Source organism: Lipophrys pholis, assembly GCF_963383615.2.
Source record: "Lipophrys pholis genome assembly, chromosome: 1".
Taxonomy (NCBI): Eukaryota; Metazoa; Chordata; class Actinopteri; order Blenniiformes; family Blenniidae; genus Lipophrys; species Lipophrys pholis.
Window position 1 is genome coordinate 23,382,711 of NC_137635.1, and position 25,110 is coordinate 23,407,820.

General features: G+C 52.6%; 2 protein-coding genes across 2 annotated transcripts in view; both read right to left on the reverse strand.

Moving 5' to 3' along the window:
* myo15b (myosin XVB) overlaps positions 1-13,921 on the reverse strand; it is a gene marked incomplete at its 5' end in the record, with an annotated part of 217,000 nt that extends 203,079 nt beyond the window's left edge. Inside the window, 3 exons of the mRNA XM_080461452.1 lie at positions 11,421-11,597; positions 11,669-13,362; positions 13,531-13,921. Coding sequence (XP_080317578.1) covers positions 11,421-11,597; positions 11,669-13,362; positions 13,531-13,921 — 2,262 coding nt within the window. The remainder of the gene's footprint in view (positions 1-11,420; positions 11,598-11,668; positions 13,363-13,530) is intronic.
* Positions 13,922-16,229: 2,308 nt separating this feature from the next.
* Positions 16,230-25,110, reverse strand: part of llgl2 (LLGL scribble cell polarity complex component 2) — a 28,343-nt gene continuing 19,462 nt past the window's right edge. Inside the window, 13 exon segments of the mRNA XM_080466541.1 lie at positions 16,230-17,752; positions 18,240-18,282; positions 18,588-18,635; positions 18,712-18,737; positions 19,834-19,961; positions 20,044-20,308; positions 20,389-20,528; positions 20,531-20,554; positions 20,634-20,643; positions 20,645-20,751; positions 21,647-21,794; positions 21,864-22,011; positions 24,865-25,061. Of these exon segments, the coding sequence (XP_080322667.1) occupies positions 18,720-18,737; positions 19,834-19,961; positions 20,044-20,308; positions 20,389-20,528; positions 20,531-20,554; positions 20,634-20,643; positions 20,645-20,751; positions 21,647-21,794; positions 21,864-22,011; positions 24,865-25,061 (1,185 nt within the window). The 3' untranslated portion in view covers positions 16,230-17,752; positions 18,240-18,282; positions 18,588-18,635; positions 18,712-18,719.

Here is a 25,110-nt window from a genome sequence, read left to right on the forward strand (position 1 = left end):
GGTGGCAGGGAGAACAGGTAACAGATTGAACTGGTGACAGGGCGAAGAAGTGACAGGGTGAACAGGTGACAGGGTGAAGAAGTGACAGGGTGAACAGGTGGATGAGTTAACTGGTGACAGGGCAAAAAAGTGACAGGGTGAACACCTGACAGGGTGAAGAAGTTACAGGGTGGCTAGGTGACAGTGTTAAGCAGTGACAGGGTGAACAGGTAACAGAGTGAACTGGTGACATGGTGAAGAAGTGACAGGGTGAACAGTTGGCAGAGTGAACTGGTGACAGGGTTAAGAAGTGACAGGGTGAACAGGTGGCAGAGTGAACTGGTGACAGGGCGAATAAGTGACAGGGTGAACAGGTGGCAGGGTGAACAGGTAACAGAGTGAACTGGTTACAGGTTAAAGAAGTGAAAGGGTGAACAGGTGACATTGTGAAGAAGTGACATGGTGAACAGGTGGCAGGGTGAACACGTGACAGGGCGAAGAAGTGACAGGGTGACCGGGTGAAAGGGTGACGCAGTGACAGGGTGAATAGGTAACAGAGTGAAATGGTGACAGGGCGAAGAAGTGACAGGGTGAACAGGTGGCAGAGTTAACTGTTGAGAGGGTGAAGAAGTGACATGGTGAACAGGTGGATGAGTGAACTGGTGACAGGGCGAAGAAGTGACAGGGTGAACAGGTGGCAGAGTGAACTGGTGACAGGGTGAAGAAGTGAAAGGGTGAACATGTGGATGAGTGAACTGGTGACAGGGTGAAGAAGTGACAGGGTGAACAGGTGACAGGGTGAAGAAGTGAAAAGGTGAATAGGTGACCAGATGAACAGGTGACATGTCGAAGAAGTGACAGGGTGAACAGGTTGCAGAGTGAACTGGTGACAGGGCGAAGAAGTGACAGGGTGATCAGGTGACAGGGTGAAGAATTGACAGGGTGAACAATTGGCGGGGTGAACAAGTGACAGGGTGAACAGGTGACGGGGTGAAGAAGTGACAGTGTGAAAAGGTGACAGGGTGAAGAAGTGACAGGGCAAAGAAGTGACAGGGTGAACATATGGCATGGTGAACAGGTAACAGAGTGAACATGTGACAGGGCGAAGAAGTGACAGGGTGAACAGGTGGCAGAGTGAACTGGTGACAGGGTTAAGAAGTGACAGGGTGAACAGGTGGCAGAGTGAACTGGTGACATGGTGAAGAAGTGACAGGGTGAACAGGTGACGGGTCGAAGAAGTTACAGGGTGGCTAGGTGACAGTGTTAAGCAGTGACAGGGTGAACAGGTAACAGAGTGAACTGGTGACATGGCGAAGAAGTGACAGGGTGAACAGTTGGCAGAGTGAACTGGTGACAGGGTTAAGAAGTGACAGGGTGAACAGGTGGCAGAGTGAACTGGTGACAGGGAGAATAAGTGACAGGGTGAACAGGTGGAAGGGTGAAAAGGTAAGAGAGAGAACTGGTGACAGGGCAAAGAAGTGACAGGGTGAACTGGTGACCGGGTGAACATGTGAGAGGGTTAAGAAGTGACAGGGTGAACAGGTGGGAGGGTGAACAGGTAACACAGTGAACTGGTTACAGGTTAAAGAAGTGACAGGGTGAACAGGTGGCAGGGTGAACAGGTAACAGAGTGAACTGGTGACAGGGTGAAGAAGTGACAGGGTGAAGAGGTGACAGGGTGAAGAAGTGACAGGGTGAACATGTGGATGAGTGAACTGGTGACAGGGTGAAGAAGTGACAGGGTGAAAAGGTGACAGGGTGAAGAAGTGAAAAGGTGAATAGGTGACCAGATGAACAGGTGACATGTCGAAGAAGTGACAGGGTGAACAGGTTGCAGAGTGAACTGGTGACAGGGCAAAGAAGTGACAGGGTGATCAGGTGACAGGGTGAAGAATTGACAGGGTGAACAATTGGCGGGGTGAAGAAGTGACAGGGTGAACATGTGGCATGGTCAACAGGTAACAGAGTGAACTGGTGATAGGGCGAAGAAGATACAGGGTGAACAGGTGGCATGGTGAACAGGTAACAGAGTGAACTGGTGACAGGGCGAAGAAGTGACAGGGTGAACAGGTGACAGGGTGAAGAAGTGACAGGGTGAACAGGTGGATGAGTTAACTGGTGACAGGGCAAAAAAGTGACAGGGTGAACACCTGACAGGGTGAAGAAGTTACAGGGTGGCTAGGTGACAGTGTTAAGCAGTGACAGGGTGAACAGGTAACAGAGTGAACTGGTGACATGGTGAAGAAGTGACAGGGTGAACAGTTGGCAGAGTGAACTGGTGACAGGGTTAAGAAGTGACAGGGTGAACAGGTGGCAGAGTGAACTGGTGACAGGGCGAATAAGTGACAGGGTGAACAGGTGGCAGGGTGAACAGGTAACAGAGTGAACTGGTTACAGGTTAAAGAAGTGAAAGGGTGAACAGGTGACATTGTGAAGAAGTGACATGGTGAACAGGTGGCAGGGTGAACACGTGACAGGGCGAAGAAGTGACAGGGTGACCGGGTGAAAGGGTGACGCAGTGACAGGGTGAATAGGTAACAGAGTGAAATGGTGACAGGGCGAAGAAGTGACAGGGTGAACAGGTGGCAGAGTTAACTGTTGAGAGGGTGAAGAAGTGACATGGTGAACAGGTGGATGAGTGAACTGGTGACAGGGCGAAGAAGTGACAGGGTGAACAGGTGGCAGAGTGAACTGGTGACAGGGTGAAGAAGTGAAAGGGTGAACATGTGGATGAGTGAACTGGTGACAGGGTGAAGAAGTGACAGGGTGAACAGGTGACAGGGTGAAGAAGTGAAAAGGTGAATAGGTGACCAGATGAACAGGTGACATGTCGAAGAAGTGACAGGGTGAACAGGTTGCAGAGTGAACTGGTGACAGGGTGAAGAATTGACAGGGTGAACAATTGGCGGGGTGAACAAGTGACAGGGTGAACAGGTGACGGGGTGAAGAAGTGACAGTGTGAAAAGGTGACAGGGTGAAGAAGTGACAGGGCAAAGAAGTGACAGGGTGAACATATGGCATGGTGAACAGGTAACAGAGTGAACATGTGACAGGGCGAAGAAGTGACAGGGTGAACAGGTGGCAGAGTGAACTGGTGACAGGGTTAAGAAGTGACAGGGTGAACAGGTGGCAGAGTGAACTGGTGACATGGTGAAGAAGTGACAGGGTGAACAGGTGACGGGTCGAAGAAGTTACAGGGTGGCTAGGTGACATTGTTAAGCAGTGACAGGGTGAACAGGTAACAGAGTGAACTGGTGACATGGCGAAGAAGTGACAGGGTGAACAGTTGGCAGAGTGAACTGGTGACAGGGTTAAGAAGTGACAGGGTGAACAGGTGGCAGAGTGAACTGGTGACAGGGAGAATAAGTGACAGGGTGAACAGGTGGAAGGGTGAAAAGGTAAGAGAGAGAACTGGTGACAGGGCAAAGAAGTGACAGGGTGAACTGGTGACCGGGTGAACATGTGAGAGGGTTAAGAAGTGACAGGGTGAACAGGTGGGAGGGTGAACAGGTAACACAGTGAACTGGTTACAGGTTAAAGAAGTGACAGGGTGAACAGGTGGCAGGGTGAACAGGTAACAGAGTGAACTGGTGACAGGGTGAAGAAGTGACAGGGTGAAGAGGTGACAGGGTGAAGAAGTGACAGGGTGAACATGTGGATGAGTGAACTGGTGACAGGGTGAAGAAGTGACAGGGTGAAAAGGTGACAGGGTGAAGAAGTGAAAAGGTGAATAGGTGACCAGATGAACAGGTGACATGTCGAAGAAGTGACAGGGTGAACAGGTTGCAGAGTGAACTGGTGACAGGGCAAAGAAGTGACAGGGTGATCAGGTGACAGGGTGAAGAATTGACAGGGTGAACAATTGGCGGGGTGAAGAAGTGACAGGGTGAACATGTGGCATGGTCAACAGGTAACAGAGTGAACTGGTGATAGGGCGAAGAAGATACAGGGTGAACAGGTGGCATGGTGAACAGGTAACAGAGTGAACTGGTGACAGGGCGAAGAAGTGACAGGGTGAACAGGTGGCAGAGTGGCTAGGTGACAGTGTTAAGCAGTGACAGGGTGAACAGGTAACAGAGTGAACTGGTGACATGGCGAAGAAGTGACAGGGTGAACAGTTGGCAGAGTGAACTGGTGACAGGGTTAAGAAGTGACAGGGTGAACAGGTGGCAGAGTGAACTGGTGACAGGGCGAAGAAGTGACAGGGTGAACAGGTGGAAGGGTGAAAAGGTAAGAGAGAGAACTGGTGACAGGGCAAAGAAGTGACAGGGTGAACAGGTGGCAGAGTGAACTGGTGACAGGGCGAAGAAGTGACAGGGTGAACAGGTGGAAGGGTGAAAAGGTAAGAGAGAGAACTGGTGACAGGGCAAAGAAGTGACAGGGTGAACTGGTGACCGGGTGAACATGTGAGAGGGTTAAGAAGTGACAGGGTGAACAGGTGACGGGGTGAAGAAGTGGCAGGGTGAACAGGTGACAGGGTGAACAGGTGGCAGGGTGAACACGTGAAAGGGCGAAGAAGTGACAGGGTGACCAGGTGGCAGGGAGAACAGGTAACAGATTGAACTGGTGACAGGGCGAAGAAGTGACAGGGTGAACAGGTGACAGTGTTAAGCAGTGACAGGGTGAACAGGTAACAGAGTGAACTGGTGACATGGCGAAGAAGTGACAGGGTGAACAGTTGGCAGAGTTAACTGGTGACAGGGTTAAGAAGTGACAGGGTGAACAGGTGGCAGAGTGAACTGGTGACAGGGCGAATAAGTGACAGGGTGAACAGTTGGCAGAGTTAACTGGTGACAGGGTTAAGAAGTGACAGGGTGAACATGTGGCATGGTGAACAGGTAACAGAGTGAACTGGTGATAGGGTGAAGAAGTGACAGGGTGAACAGGTGGCATGGTGAACAGGAAACAGAGTGAACTGGTGACAGGGCGAAGAAGTGACAGGGTGAACACTTGACAAAGTGAAGAAGTGACAGGGTGAACAGGTGTCAGGGTGAAGAAGTGACAGGTTGAACAGGTGACAGGGTGAAGAAGTGACAGGGTGAACAGGTGGCAGGGAGAACAGGTAACAGAGTGAACTGGTGATAGGGCCAAGAAGTGACAGGGTGAACAGGTGACAGAGATAACTGGTGACAGGGCGAAGAAGTGACAGGGTGAACAGGTGACAGGGCGAAGAAGTGACAGGGTGAACAGGTGACGGGGAGAACAGGTAACAGAGTGAAGAAGTTACAGGGTGAACTGGTGACAGGGTGAACTGGTGACAGGGTGAACTGGTGACAGGGTTAAGAAGTGACAGGGTGAACAGGTGGCAGAGTGAACTGTTGACAGGGCGAAGAAGTGACAGGGTGAACAGGTGACAGGGTGAAGAAGTGACAGGGTGAAGAAGTGACAGGGTGAAGAAGTGACAGGGTGAACACTTGACAGGGTGAAGAAGTGACAGGGTGAACATGTGGCAGGGTGAACAGGTGATAGGGTGAAGAAGTGGCAGCGTGAACAGGTGGCAGAGTGAACTGGTGACAGGGCGAAGAAGTGACAGGGTGAACAGGTGACAGGGCGAAGAAGTGACAGGGTGAACAGGTGACGGGGAGAACAGGTAACAGAGTGAAGAAGTTACAGGGTGAACTGGTGACAGGGTGAACAGGTGGCAGAGTGAAATGGAGACTGGGTGAAGAAGTGACAGGGTGAACAGGTGGCAGAGTGAAACGGTGACAGGGCGAAGAAGTGACAGGGTGAACAGGTGGAAGGGTGAAAAGGTAAGAGAGAGAACTGGTGACAGGGCAAAGACGTGACAGGGTGAACTGGTGACCGGGTGAACATGTGAGAGGGTTAAGAAGTGACAGGGTGAACAGGTGACGGGGTGAAGAAGTGGCAGGGTGACCAGGTGACAGGGTGAACAGGTGGCAGGGTGAACACGTGAAAGGGCGAAGAAGCGACAGGGTGACCAGGTGGCAGGGAGAACAGGTAACAGATTGAACTGGTGACAGGGCGAAGAAGTGACAGGGTGAAGAAGTGACAGGGTGAACACTTGACAAAGTGTAGAAGTGACAGGGTGAACAGGTGTCAGGGTGAAGAAGTGACAGGTTGAACAGGTGACAGGGTGAAGAAGTGACAGGGTGAACAGGTGGCAGGGAGAACAGGTAACAGAGTGAACTGGTGACAGGGCGAAGAAGTGACAGGGTGAACAGGTGACAGGGCGACGAAGTGACAGGGTGAACAGGTGACGGGGAGAACAGGTAACAGAGTGAAGAAGTTACAGGGTGAACTGTTGGCAGGGTGAAGAATTGACAGGGTGAACAATTGGCGGGGTGAAGAAGTGACAGGGTGAACAGGTGACGGGGTGAAGAAGTGACAGTGTGAAAAGGTGACAGGGTGAAGAAGTGACAGGGCAAAGAAGTGACAGGGTGAACATGTGGCATGGTGAACAGGAAACAGAGTGAACTGGTGACAGGGCGAAGAAGTGACAGGGTGAACACTTGACAAAGTGAAGAAGTGACAGGGTGAACAGGTGTCAGGGTGAAGAAGTGACAGGTTGAACAGGTGACAGGGTGAAGAAGTGACAGGGTGAACAGGTGGCAGGGTGAACAGGTGACAGAGATAACTGGTGACAGGGCGAAGAAGTGACAGGGTGAACAGGTGACAGGGCGAAGAAGTTACAGGGTGAACTGGTGACAGGGTGAACTGGTGACAGGGTGAACTGGTGACAGGGTTAAGAAGTGACAGGGTGAACAGGTGGCAGAGTGAACTGTTGACAGGGCGAAGAAGTGACAGGGTGAACAGGTGACAGGGCGAAGAAGTGACAGGGTGAAGAAGTGACAGGGTGAAGAAGTGACAGGGTGAACACTTGACAGGGTGAAGAAGTGACAGGGTGAACATGTGGCAGGGTGAACAGGTGATAGGGTGAAGAAGTGGCAGCGTGAACAGGTGGCAGAGTGAACTGGTGACAGGGCGAAGAAGTGACAGGGTGAACAGGTGACAGGGCGAAGAAGTGACAGGGTGAACAGGTGACGGGGAGAACAGGTAACAGAGTGAAGAAGTTACAGGGTGAACTGGTGACAGGGTGAACAGGTGGCAGAGTGAAATGGAGACTGGGTGAAGAAGTGACAGGGTGAACAGGTGGCAGAGTGAAACGGTGACAGGGCGAAGAAGTGACAGGGTGAACAGGTGGAAGGGTGAAAAGGTAAGAGAGAGAACTGGTGACAGGGCAAAGAAGTGACAGGGTGAACTGGTGACCGGGTGAACAGGTGGCAGAGTGAAATGGAGACTGGGTGAAGAAGTGACAGGGTGAACAGGTGGCAGAGTGAAACGGTGACAGGGCGAAGAAGTGACAGGGTGAACAGGTGGAAGGGTGAAAAGGTAAGAGAGAGAACTGGTGACAGGGCAAAGAAGTGACAGGGTGAACTGGTGACCGGGTGAACATGTGAGAGGGTTAAGAAGTGACAGGGTGAACAGGTGACGGGGTGAAGAAGTGGCAGGGTGACCAGGTGACAGGGTGAACAGGTGGCAGGGTGAACACGTGAAAGGGCGAAGAAGCGACAGGGTGACCAGGTGGCAGGGAGAACAGGTAACAGATTGAACTGGTGACAGGGCGAAGAAGTGACAGGGTGAAGAAGTGACAGGGTGAACACTTGACAAAGTGTAGAAGTGACAGGGTGAACAGGTGTCAGGGTGAAGAAGTGACAGGTTGAACAGGTGACAGGGTGAAGAAGTGACAGGGTGAACAGGTGGCAGGGAGAACAGGTAACAGAGTGAACTGGTGACAGGGCGAAGAAGTGACAGGGTGAACAGGTGACAGGGCGAAGAAGTGACAGGGTGAACAGGTGACGGGGAGAACAGGTAACAGAGTGAAGAAGTTACAGGGTGAACTGTTGGCAGGGTGAAGAATTGACAGGGTGAACAATTGGCGGGGTGAAGAAGTGACAGGGTGAACAGGTGACGGGGTGAAGAAGTGACAGTGTGAAAAGGTGACAGGGTGAAGAAGTGACAGGGCAAAGAAGTGACAGGGTGAACATGTGGCATGGTGAACAGGTAACAGAGTGAACTGGTGATAGGGCGAAGAAGTGACAGGGTGAACAGGTGGCATGGTGAACAGGAAACAGAGTGAACTGGTGACAGGGCGAAGAAGTGACAGGGCGAAGAAGTGACAGGGTGAACACTTGACAAAGTGAAGAAGTGACAGGGTGAACAGGTGTCAGGGTGAAGAAGTGACAGGTTAAACAGGTGACAGGGTGAAGAAGTGACAGGGTGAACAGGTGGCAGGGAGAACAGGTAACAGAGTGAACTGGTGACAGGGCGAAGAAGTGACAGGGTGAACAGGTGACAGGGCGAAGAAGTGACAGGGTGAACAGGTGACGGGGAGAACAGGTAACAGTGTGAAGAAGTTACAGGGTGAACTGGTGACAGGGTGAACTGGTGACAGGGCGAAGAAGTGACAGGGCGAAGAAGTGACAGGGTGAAGAAGTGACAGGGTGAACACTTGACAGGGTGAAGAAGTGGCAGCGTGAACTGGTGACAGGGTGAAGAAGTGAAAGGGTGAAGAAGTGACAGGTTGAACAGGTGGCAGGGTGAACACGTGACAGGGTGAACAGGTCACAGAGTGAATTGGTGACAGGGTGAACAGGTGGCAGATTTAACTAGTGACAGGGTGAAGAAGTGACAGGGTGAACAGGTGGCATGGTGAACAGGTAACAGAGTGAACTGGTGACAGGGCAAAGAAGTGACAGGGCGAAGAAGTGACAGGGTGAACACTTGACAGGGAGAAGAAGTGACAGGGTGAACAGGTGGCAGGGTGAAGAAATGACAGGTTGAACAGGTGACAGGGTGAAGAAGATACAGGGTGAACAGGTGGCATGGTGAACTGGTGACAGGACGAAGAAGTGACAGGGTGAACAGGTGACGGGGAGAACAGGTAACAGAGTTAAGAAGTTACAGGGTTAACTGGTGACGGGGAGAACAGGTAACAGAGTTAAGAAGTTACAGGTTGAACTGGTGACAGGGTTAAGAAGTGACAGGGTGAACAGGTGACGGGGAGAACAGGTAACAGAGTTAAGAAGTTACAGGGTTAACTGGTGACGGGGAGAACAGGTAACAGAGTTAAGAAGTTACAGGTTGAACTGGTGACAGGGTTAAGAAGTGACAGGGTGAACAGGTGGCAGGGTGAACAGGTAACAGAGTGAACTGGTGACAGGGCGAAGAAGTGACAGGGTGAACAGGTGGCAGAGTGAACTGGTGACAGGGCGAAGAAGTGACACGGTGAACTGGTGACTGGGTGAACTTGTGACAGGGTGAAGAAGTGACAGGGTGAACATGTAACAGAGTGAACTGGTGACAGGGCCAAGAAGTGACAGGGTGAACAGGTGGCAGAGTGAACTGGTGACAGGGCGAAGAAGTGACACGGTGAACTGGTGACCGGGTGAACTTGTGACAGGGTGAAGAAGTGACAGGGTGAACAGGTGACATGGTGAGGAAGTGACAGGGTGAACAGATGACAGGGTGAACTGGTGACAGGGTGAAAAAGTGACAGGGTGAACAGGTGACAGGGTGAAGAATTGACAGGGTGAAGAAGTGACAGGGTGAACAGGTGACAGGGTGAAGAAGTGACAGGGTGAACAGGTAGCAGGGTGAAGAAGTGATAGGTTGAAGAAGTGACAGGGTGAACAGGTGGCAGGGTGAAGAAGTGATAGGTTGAAGAAGTGACAGGGTGAACAGGTGGCAGGGTGAAGAAGTGACAGGTTGAAGAAGTGACAGGGTGAACAGGTGACAGGGTGAAGAAGTGACAGGGTGAACAGATGACGGGTTAAAGAGGTAACATTGTGAAAAAGTGACAGGGTGAACACGTGAGAGGGTGGAGAAGTGAAGAAGAAGTCAAGTCTTGATTAGTCTCCACTAATAAAACCAGCTACAGAAGCTGATTTCAACCTTTTGAACCAAAGAGAATCAGAACATTGCAGTTTGGAGTTGAAGCTTTACTGTCTCTTGTTCAGTGGTTCTCTGGTTCAGTGTGATGCAGTGGTTCTCTGGTTCAGTGGTTCTCTGGTTCAGTGTGGTGTGGTTGTTCTCTGGTTCAGTGTGGTGCAGTGGTTCTCTGGTTCAGTGGTTCTCTGGTTCAGTGTGGTGTGGTTGTTCTCTGGTTCGGTGTGGTGTGGTTGTTCTCTGGTTCAGTGTGGTGCGGTGGTTCTATGGTTTAGTGTGGTGTGGTTGTTCTCTGGTTCAGTGTGGTGCGGTGGTTCTCTGGTTCAGTGTGATGCGGTGGTTCTCATGTTCAGTGTGGTGTGGTTGTTCTCTGGTTCAGTGTGGTGCGGTGGTTCTCTAGTTCAGTGTGGTGCGGTGGTTCTCTGGTTCAGTGTGGTGCGGTTGTTCTCTGGTTCAGTGTGGTGCGGTGGTTCTCTAGTTCAGTGTGGTGCGGTGGTTCTATTGTTTAGTGTGGTGCGGTGGTTCTCTGGTTCAGTGTGGTGTGGTTGTTCTCTGGTTCAGTGTGGTGCGGTGGTTCTCTGGTTCAGTGTGATGCGGTGGTTCTCATGTTCAGTGTGGTGTGGTTGTTCTCTGGTTCAGTGTGGTGCGGTGGTTCTCTAGTTCAGTGTGGTGCGGTGGTTCTCTGGTTCAGTGTGGTGCGGTTGTTCTCTGGTTCAGTGTGGTGCGGTGGTTCTCTAGTTCAGTGTGGTGCGGTGGTTCTATTGTTTAGTGTGGTGCGGTGGTTCTCTAGTTCAGTGTGGTGCGGTGGTTCTCTAGTTCAGTGTGGTGCGGTTGTTCTCTGGTTCAGTGTGGTGCGGTGGTTCTATGGTTTAGTGTGGTGCGGTGGTTCTCTAGTTCAGTGTGGTGCGGTGGTTCTCTAGTTCAGTGTGGTGCGGTTGTTCTCTGGTTCAGTGTGGTGCTGTGGTTCTCTAGTTCAGTGTGATGAGTTGGTTCTCTGGTTCAGTGTGGTGCGGTGGTGTTCGGACCACAGGAACTCTAAATCTTTATACACACCGGTAATAGATCCACTGAGGAGTGGAAATGGTGGACAGGTGAACAGTGCCGTGACGGCGAGCCACCTCTCGGTGAAAAGAGTTTAGAAAAACATAAATGTTTCCAATCGGCAGCTCCAGAAGGAACAGACTGAAGGTTCGTCCTCAGAACAGTTCCAGTGGTTCACCGCACGTTTCTACCAAAACATATTCAGGAGGTTCAGGTACTACCTGACCCTGAACCAGATCGGTGAGGAGGGACCTTCGGGATCCCTGGTACCTGTGTCCTGACCCTGAACCAGAGCGGTGAGGAGGGACCATCTGGATCCCTGGGACCTGTGTCCTGACCCTGAACCAGAGCGGTGAGGAGGGACCGTATGCATCCCTGTTTCCTGTGTCCTGACCCTGAACCAGAGCGGTGAGGAGGGACCGTCTGGATCCCTGGTACCTGTGTCCTGACCCTGAACCAGAGCGGTGAGAAGGGACTGTCTAGATCCCAGGTACCTGCGTGCTGACCAGCCGGCTCTCCAGCTTGTCCTGAGCAGGGTCTTCGGACTCCCAGGGTCCCCGGCCTTTGTGGGCTGGAACGGTCCTGGCTTGGCCTTGGTCATCGTAGACGGTCCACTTGGTGAGCTTCTCCACGGTTTGATGGGGCAGCAGGTTCTCCGCTCGCAGCCAGTCCTGTAGAGAGAAGAAGCACTGCGGCAAACGGTTCTGATAATTCTGATCCTGGTTCTACCTACAGAACCTACCTGAGGGTCTCCACTCATCCGGGGGTTTCCAGTCCAGTGCAGCTCCGGTTGGGTGATGGAGTACGCCCCGCCCTCACCCATCAGCTGGGCCACTTCTTTGTCTGCCTCCTCTTCATACAGAGACCGAACCCCTGACGTGACTGCGCTGCTGCCCCCCCCTGGCGGATTCTGGGTGGAGGACCTGGGGATCCCGGCCCTGGCCTCTCTATCTGGGTGTGGACCATTGGCCTGTGTTGGACCTCCACCCAGAGACATCTTGGTCAGGTCGATCTGGGAGGGGTTCAGCTTTCCTCTCGCTGCCTGTAACAAGCCGACTCCATCTGCTTCCTTCTGAGCTGGTTTCCTGGCCGGTTGGTCGGAGGTGAAGGATCCCTCTGGGGTGTTGGTGGACTCGGGACTCCGGTCTGCTGCGTCCCCACCTGGAGACAGTCCTCCTACAAGAGGCTTTTTCAAGGACTTCAGGAGGCTGAGGTCTGGTTTGACTGGGAGCACCAGCTTGGCACCGGGCCTTGGAGGTTTGGTCTCTGAAGTAGGAGCTTCTCCTGGTGGGCCTGGTGCACCTGGTGGACCTGGTGAAGCAGAAGGTCCAGGAAGTGACTGAGCAGGATCAGCTTTCACAGTCTTTCCCAGTTTGTTCATCCTGGGAAGAACCACAGCATATTTGGCCTCTAGCTCTTTCTCCCCAGCGTCTCCTGCGTCCTGTAGGCTCCTCGTCCCCTGTTGGTCTTCTGACCAGTTGTGGTTCTTCTTGGTTCTACTGGCGACCCTCATGGCCATCTTCTGCTTGAAGATGTTTCCCTTTGCCTTCTTGGGACTTTGTTTTGGTTTTATGGCCCTGAATGACAGCCAGCGAGACACCCCGATGGCTTTGGTCCAGGCAGAGATCTTCTTCCTCAAGTTGAGCTCCCGAGGAACCTTCTTCTGAATCCAGCCGGAGACTCTGCGGAGCGTCGTCGTTTCTTTTCTTCTTGCTATCAAACGTTCCTTAGATTTGCTCAAGAGCTCGTCAGTGGCCCCGCCCTCCGGCGGTTCGTCCTCGGGTGACATGCTTGCGTCTCGTCGTGGAGACGCCGTCGTAGCCTTCTTGAAGAGCGAGCCCTGAAGCGGTGCTCTGGCGCCCCTTGCTGTGTGCTGCTGATCTTCTTGCTCCATGATGGTTTTGAGGTCTTTGGTTTTGGCTTTCAAGAGCATCATTTGGTTTGGACCTTTCATAGCTTTGGTCAGTGTTGGTTCAGCTTCCTGGCCGTCTGCGTTGGAGTCCTCCTGAGACGGTCCATCTGCGGGATGAGGGGACGAGGCTTTGTGCAGGAGTCTCTGGTCTGGAACAGAACTCAGTTTGTCGTTTTTCTGTGGTTTCTTTTTGTTCTTCTTCTCTTCCTTGGCTTTTTGTTTGACTTCCTTTTCCAACCTCTGCTTCTCCGCCTTGGCTCGTTGTTTCTCCACCTGCTTCTCCGCCTTGGCTCGTTGTTTCTCCGCCTGCTTCTCCGCCCTGGTCTTCTTGGACATGTTGAGGTTGTGTGCTGCGGCAGGCTTCGGTTGTAGATGGAGACCTGGTCGCCTGCTGTCCCTCCCCCGTCTGGACTCGTGCTCCGGTGTCAGCACCTCGTCTTCACTCCTGTCGCTGCTGGCCGTTTCCAACACGTCCCCTCCGTCCTCGCTGGTCCTGGTCGGTTTCTGGTCCTTGCCTCCTGACCCTGCAGGACCTGGTTGGGTATCGGACTCGTCGGCTTCTTCGCCGCTCTCCTCGCTCTCTTGTGTCTCGACCGGCTCCTCGGTGCTGCCTCGCCCCTCCTCCTCCTCCTCCTCCTGCTCCTCTTCCTCCTCCTCAGTATTCATGTCCTCCTCTGTGTCCTCCCCTGAGCCTGATCCCTGGCTGTCGGTCAGCTTGTCATGTCTCGGGTTTCCAGGTGGGGGCTTGTCGCTGCTCTTCCACCGTGAGGGCAGAACCTCTGAGTTTTTCTTGAAGCCCCCTGTGGAGTGTTGAGGTTTGGATGTCCCCGTTGTGCGATCTCCTGGCTGATGGTGTGACTCCTCCTTCCTGCTCGGACCTTTTGGAGTTGTGTCAGTCCTCTGCTCTTCGTCTGTCTCTCTGTCCCGGCGACTTGTTGAAGTCCTTCTTCTGTCTGGTTTGTCATCGGGCTCTCCAGAGGGACGCTGAGCTTTCTTGGAGGAGTGATGTTGACTTCCTGTGGTTGTCGCCTCGGCCTTCTGCTTCTTACCACCAATTCTACCTCGAGACTTCAGGGGAGGCATGGCATCGCCCCCTCACAGACCCGCAAGGACCTGGAGACGAAATCACAAAGAGTGTCTTCATGCTTTCTGTTTGAAATTCTCTCAGAAGTACAGATGTCATTTCCTCACAGACACACTGCTCCGTCAGGAATCGTCTCCGCACAGTTTGTCAGTCAGACGGAGGGAAAGCAGGTTCTGTCTCTCTGTCTCTCAGCACCAGGATCAGCTTTCACTCTTATAATGGCCCATCTGTGTCCTCAGCCCGGGTCGGCCCGGGTCAGTCCCACTTCAGGCACAGCCAACCCAAACTCCCTCAAATGGTTGGCGCTGGACCGAGAGGGTGGAGGCAGGCAGGAAGAGACGCCACAAATACTGACAGAGTCTTCAAATTGTTTCCCTGCTGAATGAGGGCTTTAGTCTGCAGCAGTGAGACGGGCTCAGTTTCCTCCCCGGGGGGCTCGGTGAGCCGCACCGGGGGAGAGCAGCAAGCCACACTCGGGAGGGTTAGTGTCATATATCTTACCTGACTTTTCAGGTGAAACCGCCGCACAGCAGGGGGGCTGCCGGGCTCCGGCTCGTCCTGCAGAGCTGCTGTCACTGAGAAGACACTGAGCTCAACACTCTCCACCCCGACTCCCCCCCCCCCCACCGACTTCATCTCTTCGTAGACTCCAGCCTTCCCCAACTCCACCCCCACCCCAATCCACCCCCCCAACTCCACCCTGACTCCAACACTCCCCCGAATTCACCCCTCCCTCAACCCCACCCTCCCACCCCATCCACCCCCACCGACTCCACCCCCCACTCCACTCCACCACCCGACAGAACCCAACTCCACCCCCTGACTCCATCCCTTCACTGACTCCATCCAACTCCATCCACACACTGTGTATGCAGCACACAGCCAGTGGAGCTGGACATGCATGTAGCGTGACGATGGACGGGCGCTGGTGAGCAGCGCACCGGCGAGCACAAACAAAACACTTAGTGAATTATTCAGCTCCATGTGTCCACCAAGAAGCTCCACCACTGTTTGTAAGGGGAGCTGATGTTCAGAGTGACATGAGACATCTCTCATTAGCCTTAGCACCTCACATTGGTGTTAGCATCTCTCATTAGTGTTACCAACTCTCATTAGCCTTAGCATCTCTCAGTAGCCTTAGCAGTATTGTTCCACTGCATTGGACACATCCACTCCCCTGGTGGTCTTTCAGAAACTGTTTGGTCGAGAAATCATTGAACACCTTCCTTATGAAACCAGCTGTGCTGCTAAAATGACTGTCCCGTCTCAGTGCAGTGGAACCAGCAGCACCTGTTCAGGTCCCCCTCCACCTGTCTCACCACTTCCTACAGGAGTTAGGACGCTTCCTAAAGGAGTTAGGAGGCTTCCTGCAAGAGTTAGGAGATTCCTAAAGGAGTTAGGAGGCTATTAGGGGGGACTATTAGGAGATAGGGCGGACTGTTAGGACACATCCAATGTGTTCCTCTGGTCCTCCTTTACCAGAGGTTAGGTTGTGATGTCACATTCATGCGTCGTTCACAACCCGCCTACATTTAACTGTGCTCTGTGGTGGAACCGCACTAGTATACCATACCATACCATACCAAACTGTACTGTACCATACCCTACTATACCATACTGTACTGTAGCCCACTGTACCATACCCTATACCGTACTGCACTGTACCATACCCTACTGTAGCCCACTGTACCATACCCTACTATACCATACTTTACTGTAATGTACCCTACTGTACTGGCACATTCTGTGAAGTGGAAACGAGGTTCTATTCTAATGAAATGTCGTCAGAAATCATTTGGAGGAAAACTCGTATAAGAATTTAAGTTCATGGTTGGACCCAGTTCTGGCCTGGTTCAGAACTGGACCACATCCTCCTGAGACTGTTCTACCTGCCGAGTCTCTCAGACATGAGAACATGGAGGTTGTGTTGATCAGTTGTTTTGTCTGGTCTCTGTCTCATCAGGTTGGTCTCTGTCTCATCAGGTCAGTGTGATGAACCAGGACATTTATCCATCAGCTGTTTGAATGTTTCCATTAAGCTCCTCGTTAGAGAACAGCACCTTAACAGTTTACAGGTCGTCTGAAGGACACAGAGAGACAGACAGACAGACAGACAGACCAGAAGCTTCATGAACAGAGAAGCAGCTGAAGCGCCGACATGAGACACAAGTCCATGTCCACAAGGTGACAAAGACCTCCCAGACCCTCCTACAGTCCCCCCTGCCCCCCAGTAGAGAGACCAGGTCCAGGTCTCTGTCACTAAAGACCATCAAAGTGTTTCTGAGAGGAAATGAAGACAAACAGTTTGGTGGGAAAAACCAGGAGGTTTAATTCATCAGGTGAAGTTTAGTGTCATGATACATAAAAATCATACAATCAGGGTTCGTTCCCTTCTCTACAAAAATATATTCTACACCGACGGCAAACCCCGGACCGGAATCAAACCCCGAACCGGAATCAAACCCCGAACCGACGGCGAACTCCAGCATTCCAGACGTACCAGAGGTTCCTCGCTGGGCCAAACAGCAGCGAGCCCAGATCGGACAGGTCCATGGTACGGAGTCACCGAATATATTAGAAACATTTCACTACCATAGATAGTCATTCCTAAATTACATCTCATTAAAAAACTGTAAAAATGATTGGAACCCCCCCCCGGAAAAAAAGAAATAAAAATACAACATGGCAAGCAGGAGTACCTCCGTGAAAGGGCGGGGTCAGGGGTCAAGAGCCAAGGCGGAGCAGGGAGGAGGGGCGGGGCCGGGAGCCAAGGCGGGGCCGGGAGGAGGGGCGGGGCCAAGAGCCAAGGCAGGGCCAGGATGAGGGGTGGGGCCAGGAGGAGGGGTGGGGCTGGGAGCCAAGGCGGGGCCAGGATGAGGGGTGGGGCCAGGAGGAGGGGTGGGGCTGGGAGCCAAGGCGGGGCCAGGAGGAGGGGCGGGGCCGGGAGCCAAGGCGGGGCCAGGAGGAGGGGCAGGGCCCTCCACATAGGCGCGGTACAGTGTGACGCTAACATGCTACCAGACTCAACAATCAGACGTCGCGGCTCCACGGAGACACAGTTCCTCTAGAACAGGGATCTCCAACCCCGGTCCTCGAGAGCCCCTGTCCTGCATGCTTTAGATCCTTGCTGCTTGATGATGTCATCACCAAGGCTGCAAAAAAGCCCAATAACGAGCCCCTCATTGAAATCAGGTGTGCTGCAACTGAGAGGAGCTAGAACCTGCAGGACAGGGACCCTGGAGGACCGGAGGACCCTGCTCTAGAACATCCCAGCACCTTGTGATTCGGCCCCTCAGTTCATACGGAAGCTCCTTTATGCCACAGGTTCTAGTGGTGGATCCGGGGGAACCATCATGAATGTAGTGCAGCAGGTTCTGGACAACTGTTAAAGAAACGGACCCCACTGGAGCAGAAGCAGCGATTGATGACAAACATGTTGAGTTCAGGGTCTTTTGGCAGAAACACTTTCCACAGCAGAACTGAGCTATGTGGGGGGGGAGAAAGAGAGAGAGAGAGAGAGAGGCACAGGTGGAGGCTTCAGGCTGCTGGTGATCAAGGCCTCGGCAGGGTGGGGGGACGGGGTTACAGGATCGTGCTTCAGGTAGCTTTGGGGACAGTGTGCGGTCCTCGAGGCACAGTGGTGTCGTTCTCCACCTTCAGTCAGCACCCTGGTGCTGTGGAGCCCTTGGGGGGGGGGGGGGGGGGAGACGGACGGACGGACGGGAGGGGGTGTAGTCAGTAGTGGTTGTGTCCTGTCGGGTGAGGAGGGCAGATGTTCTGGACCAGAACTTCAGGATCCAACGTTCTTCACATTGTTCTCCAGGAGGGACCTACAAACACACACGCACACGCACATGAAAAGAAATTAAATTCAGTGTGAGAACAAAACTAATTTGTATTTATCAAACGTGAGTCGAACAATCAGGAAGTCATTAGTATTGATAAATCTTATATGGTAGCAAAACGCCTCCAGTTCACCATATATGGTAGCGACACGCCTCCAGTTCACCATATATGGTAGCGACACGCCTCCAGTTCACCATATATGGTAGCGACACGCCTCCAGTTCACCATATATGTTAACGACACGCCTCCAGTTCACCATATATGTTAACGACACGCCTCCAGTTCACCATATATGGTAGCGACACGCCTCCAGTTCACCATATATGTTAACGACACGCCTCCAGTTCACCATATATGGTAACAACACGCCTCCAGTTCACCATATATGGTAGCAACACGCCTCCAGTTCACCATATATGGTAACAACAGATCATCACATGACTAAAGTTAAACTCACTGGATGATACTCACGTCTGATCTCCCTCTAGAGACTTCTGGATCTCCTGCAGAACTTCTGAAGATGAAAACAGCACAACACCACAGTCACCAACTGAGTGAGAATGTGTGTTTGCAGTGTGAGTGTAGCACAATGGGATGACACAGCTGACACACGAGTGAAAGAATGGAGTGACAGTGAAGCCAGGTTGTTAAAGGGCAGATGGGTTGTGGGGGGGGCTGTGAGGGGCTGTTGGTCTCTGGGGGGGGGCTGTGAGGAGCTGTTGGTCTCTGGGGGGGGGGGGGGGGGGGGGGGGGGGGGGGTGGGGGGGGGGGGGACTGTTGTGTAGACATTACTGCATGCTCAGCCTCCTCAGTACTCACTCTCGTCATTCAGCAAAGCGTGTTCCATCACACGTCGAGCAGCAACTTCTGGAACACAGTCAGTCAGTTGTCACACAGGGCGAGAGAGAGTGTGCGTGTGTGTGTGTGTGTGTGTACTCTTTACCTGCGTCCTCACTCTGGACTCTGGATCTGGAAGGACAGAAGAAGAATCAGAACAACTCAGATGCCGACCCGGGACACCCCCAGAGGGTCTCACCGATCAAGAAGTTCCAGGATGCTTTACTGTGTTTTTAAACATCGTAGTAAATTTAGTCTGAAGTGTCCGGACTGTCTGTGAGTCCTGCTCTGACCTCTGACCCCTGGCAGTACTTGTGGATCCCGCTCTGACCTCTGACCCCTGGCAGTACTTGTGGATCCCGCTCTGACCTCTGACCCCTGGCAGTACCTGTGAATCCCCTTCTGATCTCTGACCCCTGGCAGTACCCGTGAGTCCTGCTCTGACCTCTGACCCCTGGCAGTACCCGTGAGTCCCGCTCTGACCCCTGGTAGTACTTGTGAGTCCCACTCTGACCTCTGACCCTTGGTAGTACTTGTGAGTCCCACTCTGACCTCTGACCCCTGGTAGTACTTGTGAGTCCCGCTCTGACCTCTGACCCCTGGCAGTACCCGTGAATCCCCTTCTGACCTCTGACCCCTGGCAGAACCTGTGAGTCCTGCTCTGACCTCTGACCCCTGGCATTACCCGTGAGTCCTGTTCTGACCTCTGACCCCTGGCAGTACCCGTGAGTCCTGCTCTGACCTCTGACCCCTGGCAGTACCCGTGAGTCCCGCTCTGACCCCTGGCAGTACCCGTGAGTCCCGCTCTGACCTCTGGCAGTACCTGTGAATCCCCTTCTGACCTCTGACACCTGGTAGTACTTGTGAGTCCCGCTCTGACCCCTGGCAGTACTTGAGTCCCGCTCTGACCTCTGGCAGTACCTGTGAATCCCCTTCTGACCTCTGACCCCTGGAAGTACTTGTGAATCCCCTTCTGACCTCTGACCCCTGGCAGAACCTGTGAGTCCCGCTCCGACCTCTGGCAGTACCTGTGAATCCCCCTCTGACCTCTGGCAGTACCTGTGAATCCCCCTCTGACCTCTGGCAGTACCTGTGAATCCCCTTCTGACCTCTGACCCCTGGAAGTACTTGTGAATCCCCTTCTGACCTCTGACCCCTGGCAGAACCTGTGAGTCCCGCTCTGACCCCTGGCAGTACTTGTGAATCCCCCTCTGACCTCTGGCAGTACCTGTGCGGTGAGAGCAGCTGGAGCTTGGAGGCGGAGCGTAGAGGAGGCTCCACAGGCAGCGAGGCTCCACCAGGCAGCGAGTCGACAGAGAGAAACGCTCGAACTCTGACGGAGAGATAAGTAGAACCCTGGGGGGGAGAGGGGAGGGTCAAGGGGGTGTCTGTGTGTGTGTGTGTGTGTGTGTGTGTGTCTGTGTGTGTGTGTACGTACCCTGGCCGTGCTTGCTGAACACACAGGAAGCGATGCCGCTCACGTCCTCCCGGCGGATGCAGGGATACTGAACCTGCATCTTGACATGAGGCAGAGAAACCACGTGGACGTCACCCTGATTGGTCAGAACCACCAGGCCGCTCTCGCCGTAGTCTTCTGTCCGACTGCTGCCGAAATAGGCCACACCCACCCGCCGCACCCTGGAGCCATCGATGGCGGTCAGCTTCAGCTTCATCTTGGCGCTGACCTTGGGCAGAGTGAAGACCTGAAGACACAAACGTCCCGTTACAGGTGTTCAGCCCCCCCCCCCCCACCCACCCCCACCCACCATGTCCTTGGACCGACCTTGAACTGCTCCTCGGACACCACCACCAGGTGGTGGGAGCCCTGCATGTCGGGGGACCGGGCCAGGTCGTGGGCCACCTCCAGGGGCTCTGGCAGGGGGGCTCCCTGACCGTCCAGGACCACCATCCCCACCACCGGGGCCGGTGCATCAGCTGGATCTCCTTCGCTGCAGGAAACAGATAGGACCAGGGTCAAGGTCAGGGTCAGGGTCTACACAGACGGGGACCAGCTCCAGGAGGTCTCACCTTGCAGGGCGGGTGACGGGTTCGTCGGCTCGGCGCTCCACCGGAGGAAGACGGATCATGTAGGCAAACACACAGCCGCCGTTAGTCCCCGCCCACAGGGAGGGGGCACTGTGTGAGCCTTGGGGGGAAGGGGGTGGGGGTGGGGGGGGGGGGGGGGGGGGGGGTGGTGACTGTTAATTCCAAACATGAAATTTGCATCGTCACAGAAAATCTACTTTATATGAAATGTCATGTTGGCCTAAAATATCTAAAATGTCTTTATTTTAGAAGCTGGGGTCAGAGTCTTGGTTCAGGAGCGTTCCTGGTTCAGGGTGCGTTCCTGTTTGATCCAGAAATGACTTTCAGGGACTTTCAGGAACGTTCCCTTGAACTCTGATCCAGCTCTAACAAGATCTCTGGTCCTCTTGAAAAGCTTGGTCTCCTTTTGTTTACTAAAGATCTTTCTAGAGGGCGGGACAAAGAGTGCAATGCATTCTGGGTAGTAAAGAAACACATAACCACGAATCAGAAGAAGCAGACGCAGAAAAAAAAGTTAGAAAATATCTTGTGGGCAGAGAAGGACGTAGAGAGGAAGAAGTAGAAGTAGAGAAAGAAGTAGAAGTAGAGAAGACGTAGAGGAAGAAGTAGAGAGGCAGAAGAGAAAGAGGAGGAAGTAGAGAGGTAGAAGTAGTGAGGAAGACTTTCATTGATATCTGGTCTGAAGACTTTATATCGCTGTTGTTTGTAGCTGGTACCCCCATTAACCATAAGCTAACTAGCCCAGCCACCACGGGCTAAAGGGGCGGGACTTCTGTTTTGGTCTGGACCAATCAATGAGCCGTGTTTCTTCTTTACTTCCTCTCTGGTCAGAGTTTGTTTCAGGCGACAGCGCCCCCAAACCAACAGATGGTGTAACTGCAGGATGTTTTCGAGGAGGTTTGATTCGGACTCTAAACGCAAACTGAACAAATGGACATCCAGTCCCAGTCCTCCCGGTCCAGGACAGTCCCGGTGTGACAGGCCCAGAAACTCACCATCCGTCAGGAAAGTGTCGGCGAAGTACAGAGTCCTGACGAGGCCGGTGAAGGAGTCGTCAGAGGAGCGAGCCTCAATCTTCCTCTGGACCGGAGCCAGCTCCATCTCTGCAAGCTCCGCCTCCAGACGGGCGTTGGCTTCCTGCAGCTGGGGGACAGGTGAGACAAGGACCGGTGAGACAGGGACAGGTGAGGAGGAGACCTGGGTGTGGCCTACCTTGGAGGCCTGGTTGACGTGGTGTTTCCTTAGAGAGACTCTGCTGCGTCGGATCCTCCTGAAGGATTGTCGCAGGGACTTCTTGATGCTCTTCACTCTGGACAGTGGACCTTCCATCGCCAGCTGGTCGTTGGGGTTCAGAGTGCACCTGCACAACCAGACACCAGGGGTCAGAGTGCTCCTCCTTAACTCCTTTAGGAAGCCTCCTAACACCTTTCCTAACTCCTTTAGGAAGCCACCTAACACCTTTCACCAACTCCTTTAGGAAGCCTCCTAACACCTTTCACCAACTCCTTTAGGAAGCCTCCTAACACCTTTCACTAAAACCTTTAGGAAGTCTCCTAACACCTTTCCTAACTCCTTTAGGAAGCCTCCTAACACCTTTCCTTAACTCCTCTAGGAAGCCTCCTAACACCTTTCCTAACTCCTTTAGGAAGCCTCCTAACACCTTTCACTAACTCCTTTAGGAAGCCTCCTAACACCTTTCACTAACTCCTTTAGGAAGCCTCCTAACACCTTTCACTACCTCCTTTAAGAAGCCTCCTAACACCTTTCCTAACTCCTTTAGGAAGCTTCCTAACACCTTTCCTTAACTCCTTTAGGAAGTCTCCTAACACCTTTCCTTAACTCCTTTAGGAAGCCTCCTAACACCTTTCCTTAACTCCTTTAGGAAGTCTCCTAACACCTTTCACTAACTCCTTTCGGAAGCCTCCTAACACCTTTCCTTAACTCCTTTAGGAAGTCTCCTAACACCTTTCCTTAATTCCTTTAAGAAGCCTCCTAACACCTTTCCTTAACTCCTTTAAGAAACCTTTCATTAGCCCCGTGACATCATCCAGGGTTTAATAACAATAATAATAAATAGGGATGTCCCGATCAGACGGGTAGATCTCGGATCGGGCCGATATTGGTGATTTGTGAGTGATCGCGAATCAGCAAATCCAGCTGATCACCCCGCCGATCTAAAAAAAACAACTTTTTCCCGTCAGCTGCCGTAAAGCGAGCCCCGTGTGCGACCTGCCGTAAAGCGAGCCCCGTGTGCGACCTGCCGTAAAGCGAGCCCCGTGTGCGACCTGCCGTAAAGCGAGCCCCGTGTGCGACCTGCCGTAAAGCGAGCCCCGTGTGCGACCTGCCGTAAAGCGAGCTCCGTGTGCGACCTGCCGTAAAGCGAGTTCCGTGTGCGACCTGCCGTAAAGCGAGCCCCGTGTGCGACCTGCCGTAAAGCGAGCCCCGTGTGCGACCTGCCGTAAAGCGAGCTCCGTGTGCGACCTGCCGTAAAGCGAGCTCCGTGTGCGACCTGCCGTAAACTGAGGTGAGCAGCCTGAAGCCATTGAGAGGATCAACCAGCAGTCTGGAGGGAGTTTAAGGTGGATAACCAAACCAGTCCCGAGAGGTGGAGCACCAGAGCTTCACCACTGTCCCGAGAGATGGAGCACCAGAGCTTCGTTTAACACAACTAATCTGATAAGACATCTAAAACGTAAACATGCGGTGGAGTACGCTCAGCAAAGACGATCATCCGTGGACAAAAGGTGACGTAATAGCCCCCCTCCTCCCCCCACCGCGGTCCGCTACGTCACCTAATAACCACAACAATCAGGGACTAGAAGCTCGGGGGGAGCAAGCAGCGGAGCGGGGCCATAGACCTATAACACTAGAGTGATATATAGTGGTTTATGTGTTTTTGTGCAGAAGTCTAGTTCTACATTTCTATGTGGTCTGTCTTCTTCTGCATTTTTGTTGTGTTTGGTGAGTCACAGCGCCCCCTACATGTGTACTACATGCCCTGAAGCCTCGTGTTGAGTCGTGTTCATAGTGAGGTGTGGACGGTTTGTTGGGAGAAGGCCAGGGAGGACAAAGATCGTATTCTGAATAAGTTTTTGAGAGTACTATGTTCAGAGTACTTTAGTCAAACAGGTTTTACCACTTTGAAGTGGAATGAAGTGTTTATAATTCCCATTGAAATGTAAATGTTTTGTGATATTCAGGTCAAACCTCTAATACTGCTTTAAGGTAAACTGGAATTTAATACACAAAGACGTTACATTGGAGCCTCAGAGTATTTATGTTTAAGATTTATTTATTTATTTTTATTATTGTATTTGGACTTTTTCAGGACTTATTTTCAACCCAACCAGTCAAAGACACTTTGAAGTGGAATTGGTTTTACTGAATACTGTTTATGTTGTAGGTTTTTATACTTTATATGTTAGTCAAACTGATTCACTGGGTTTCTTTTTAAAGTTGAAATAAGTTCTTAAGTCATTCTGAGAAGAATTTTGATTCAATAAGTGAGTTTTACAATAATTACAAGGTAAACAAAGCTTCTGCCAATTGTGCTTTTAGCTTCAGAAATCTTAGTTGCTCCAAAAATAAACTATTGAGTATCTTTGCAATATCAATGTGAGTATCGGCTTGGGAAAGTATCGGTATCGGCCGATACTCAATTCTGAAAAATCGGATCGGTATCGGGACCATAAAGTGTGATCGGGACGTCCCTAGTATATATAATGACTTGGATTTATAGAGCACTTTTTTCGCGCTGACTCAAAGTGCGTCCAGAGACCATGACTCATTCACACCAGTCCCTCCAGTGATGCTAAGCTACGTTGTAGCCACAGCGGCCCTGGGGCTGCTGACGGGTGCCTGGCTGCTGGCCCTCCGACCACCACCAACATTCATACGAGGCAATGTGGGTAAAGTGCCTTTTACAAAGGAAACAACGACAATGACTTTTTGATAGAGTTAGATTCGAACTGCCAACCCTCAAGACGACCGACTCTACCACTGAGCCCCCTTAACCCCGGGTTAAGGTAAAGTCCATAGATAAGGAGATAGGAGGGACTTTTTGGACGTACCCCAAGTCACTGGGTCACTGATTGGTTCCTGTCGACCAGCTGAGTCCAGAACATGGACTCCACCTTGAGCACCATGTCAGTGTCAGTGATTGTGGGACATGAGTGAACGTGAACAAGTCATTCAGAGCAGTGGAGTCACTCACCTGACGAAGACGTTGCTCTTCTGCTGGAAGTCGAAAAGGCCAAAGCCGTGGCTGGTCCCGAAGGTCAGCAGCTTCCACTCGGAGTGCAGGCTGAGCGCGGTGACCACGGCGGGCGGCTGGCACTGCACCAGGGCCAGGGGCTGGAAGCCCGGGGGAAACGCCACCGCCTGCTGGCGTACGTCCAGCCGGGCGTGGCCCTGAAGGACGGACACAAACAGCGTCAGATGACCCCTGACCTCTCACCTC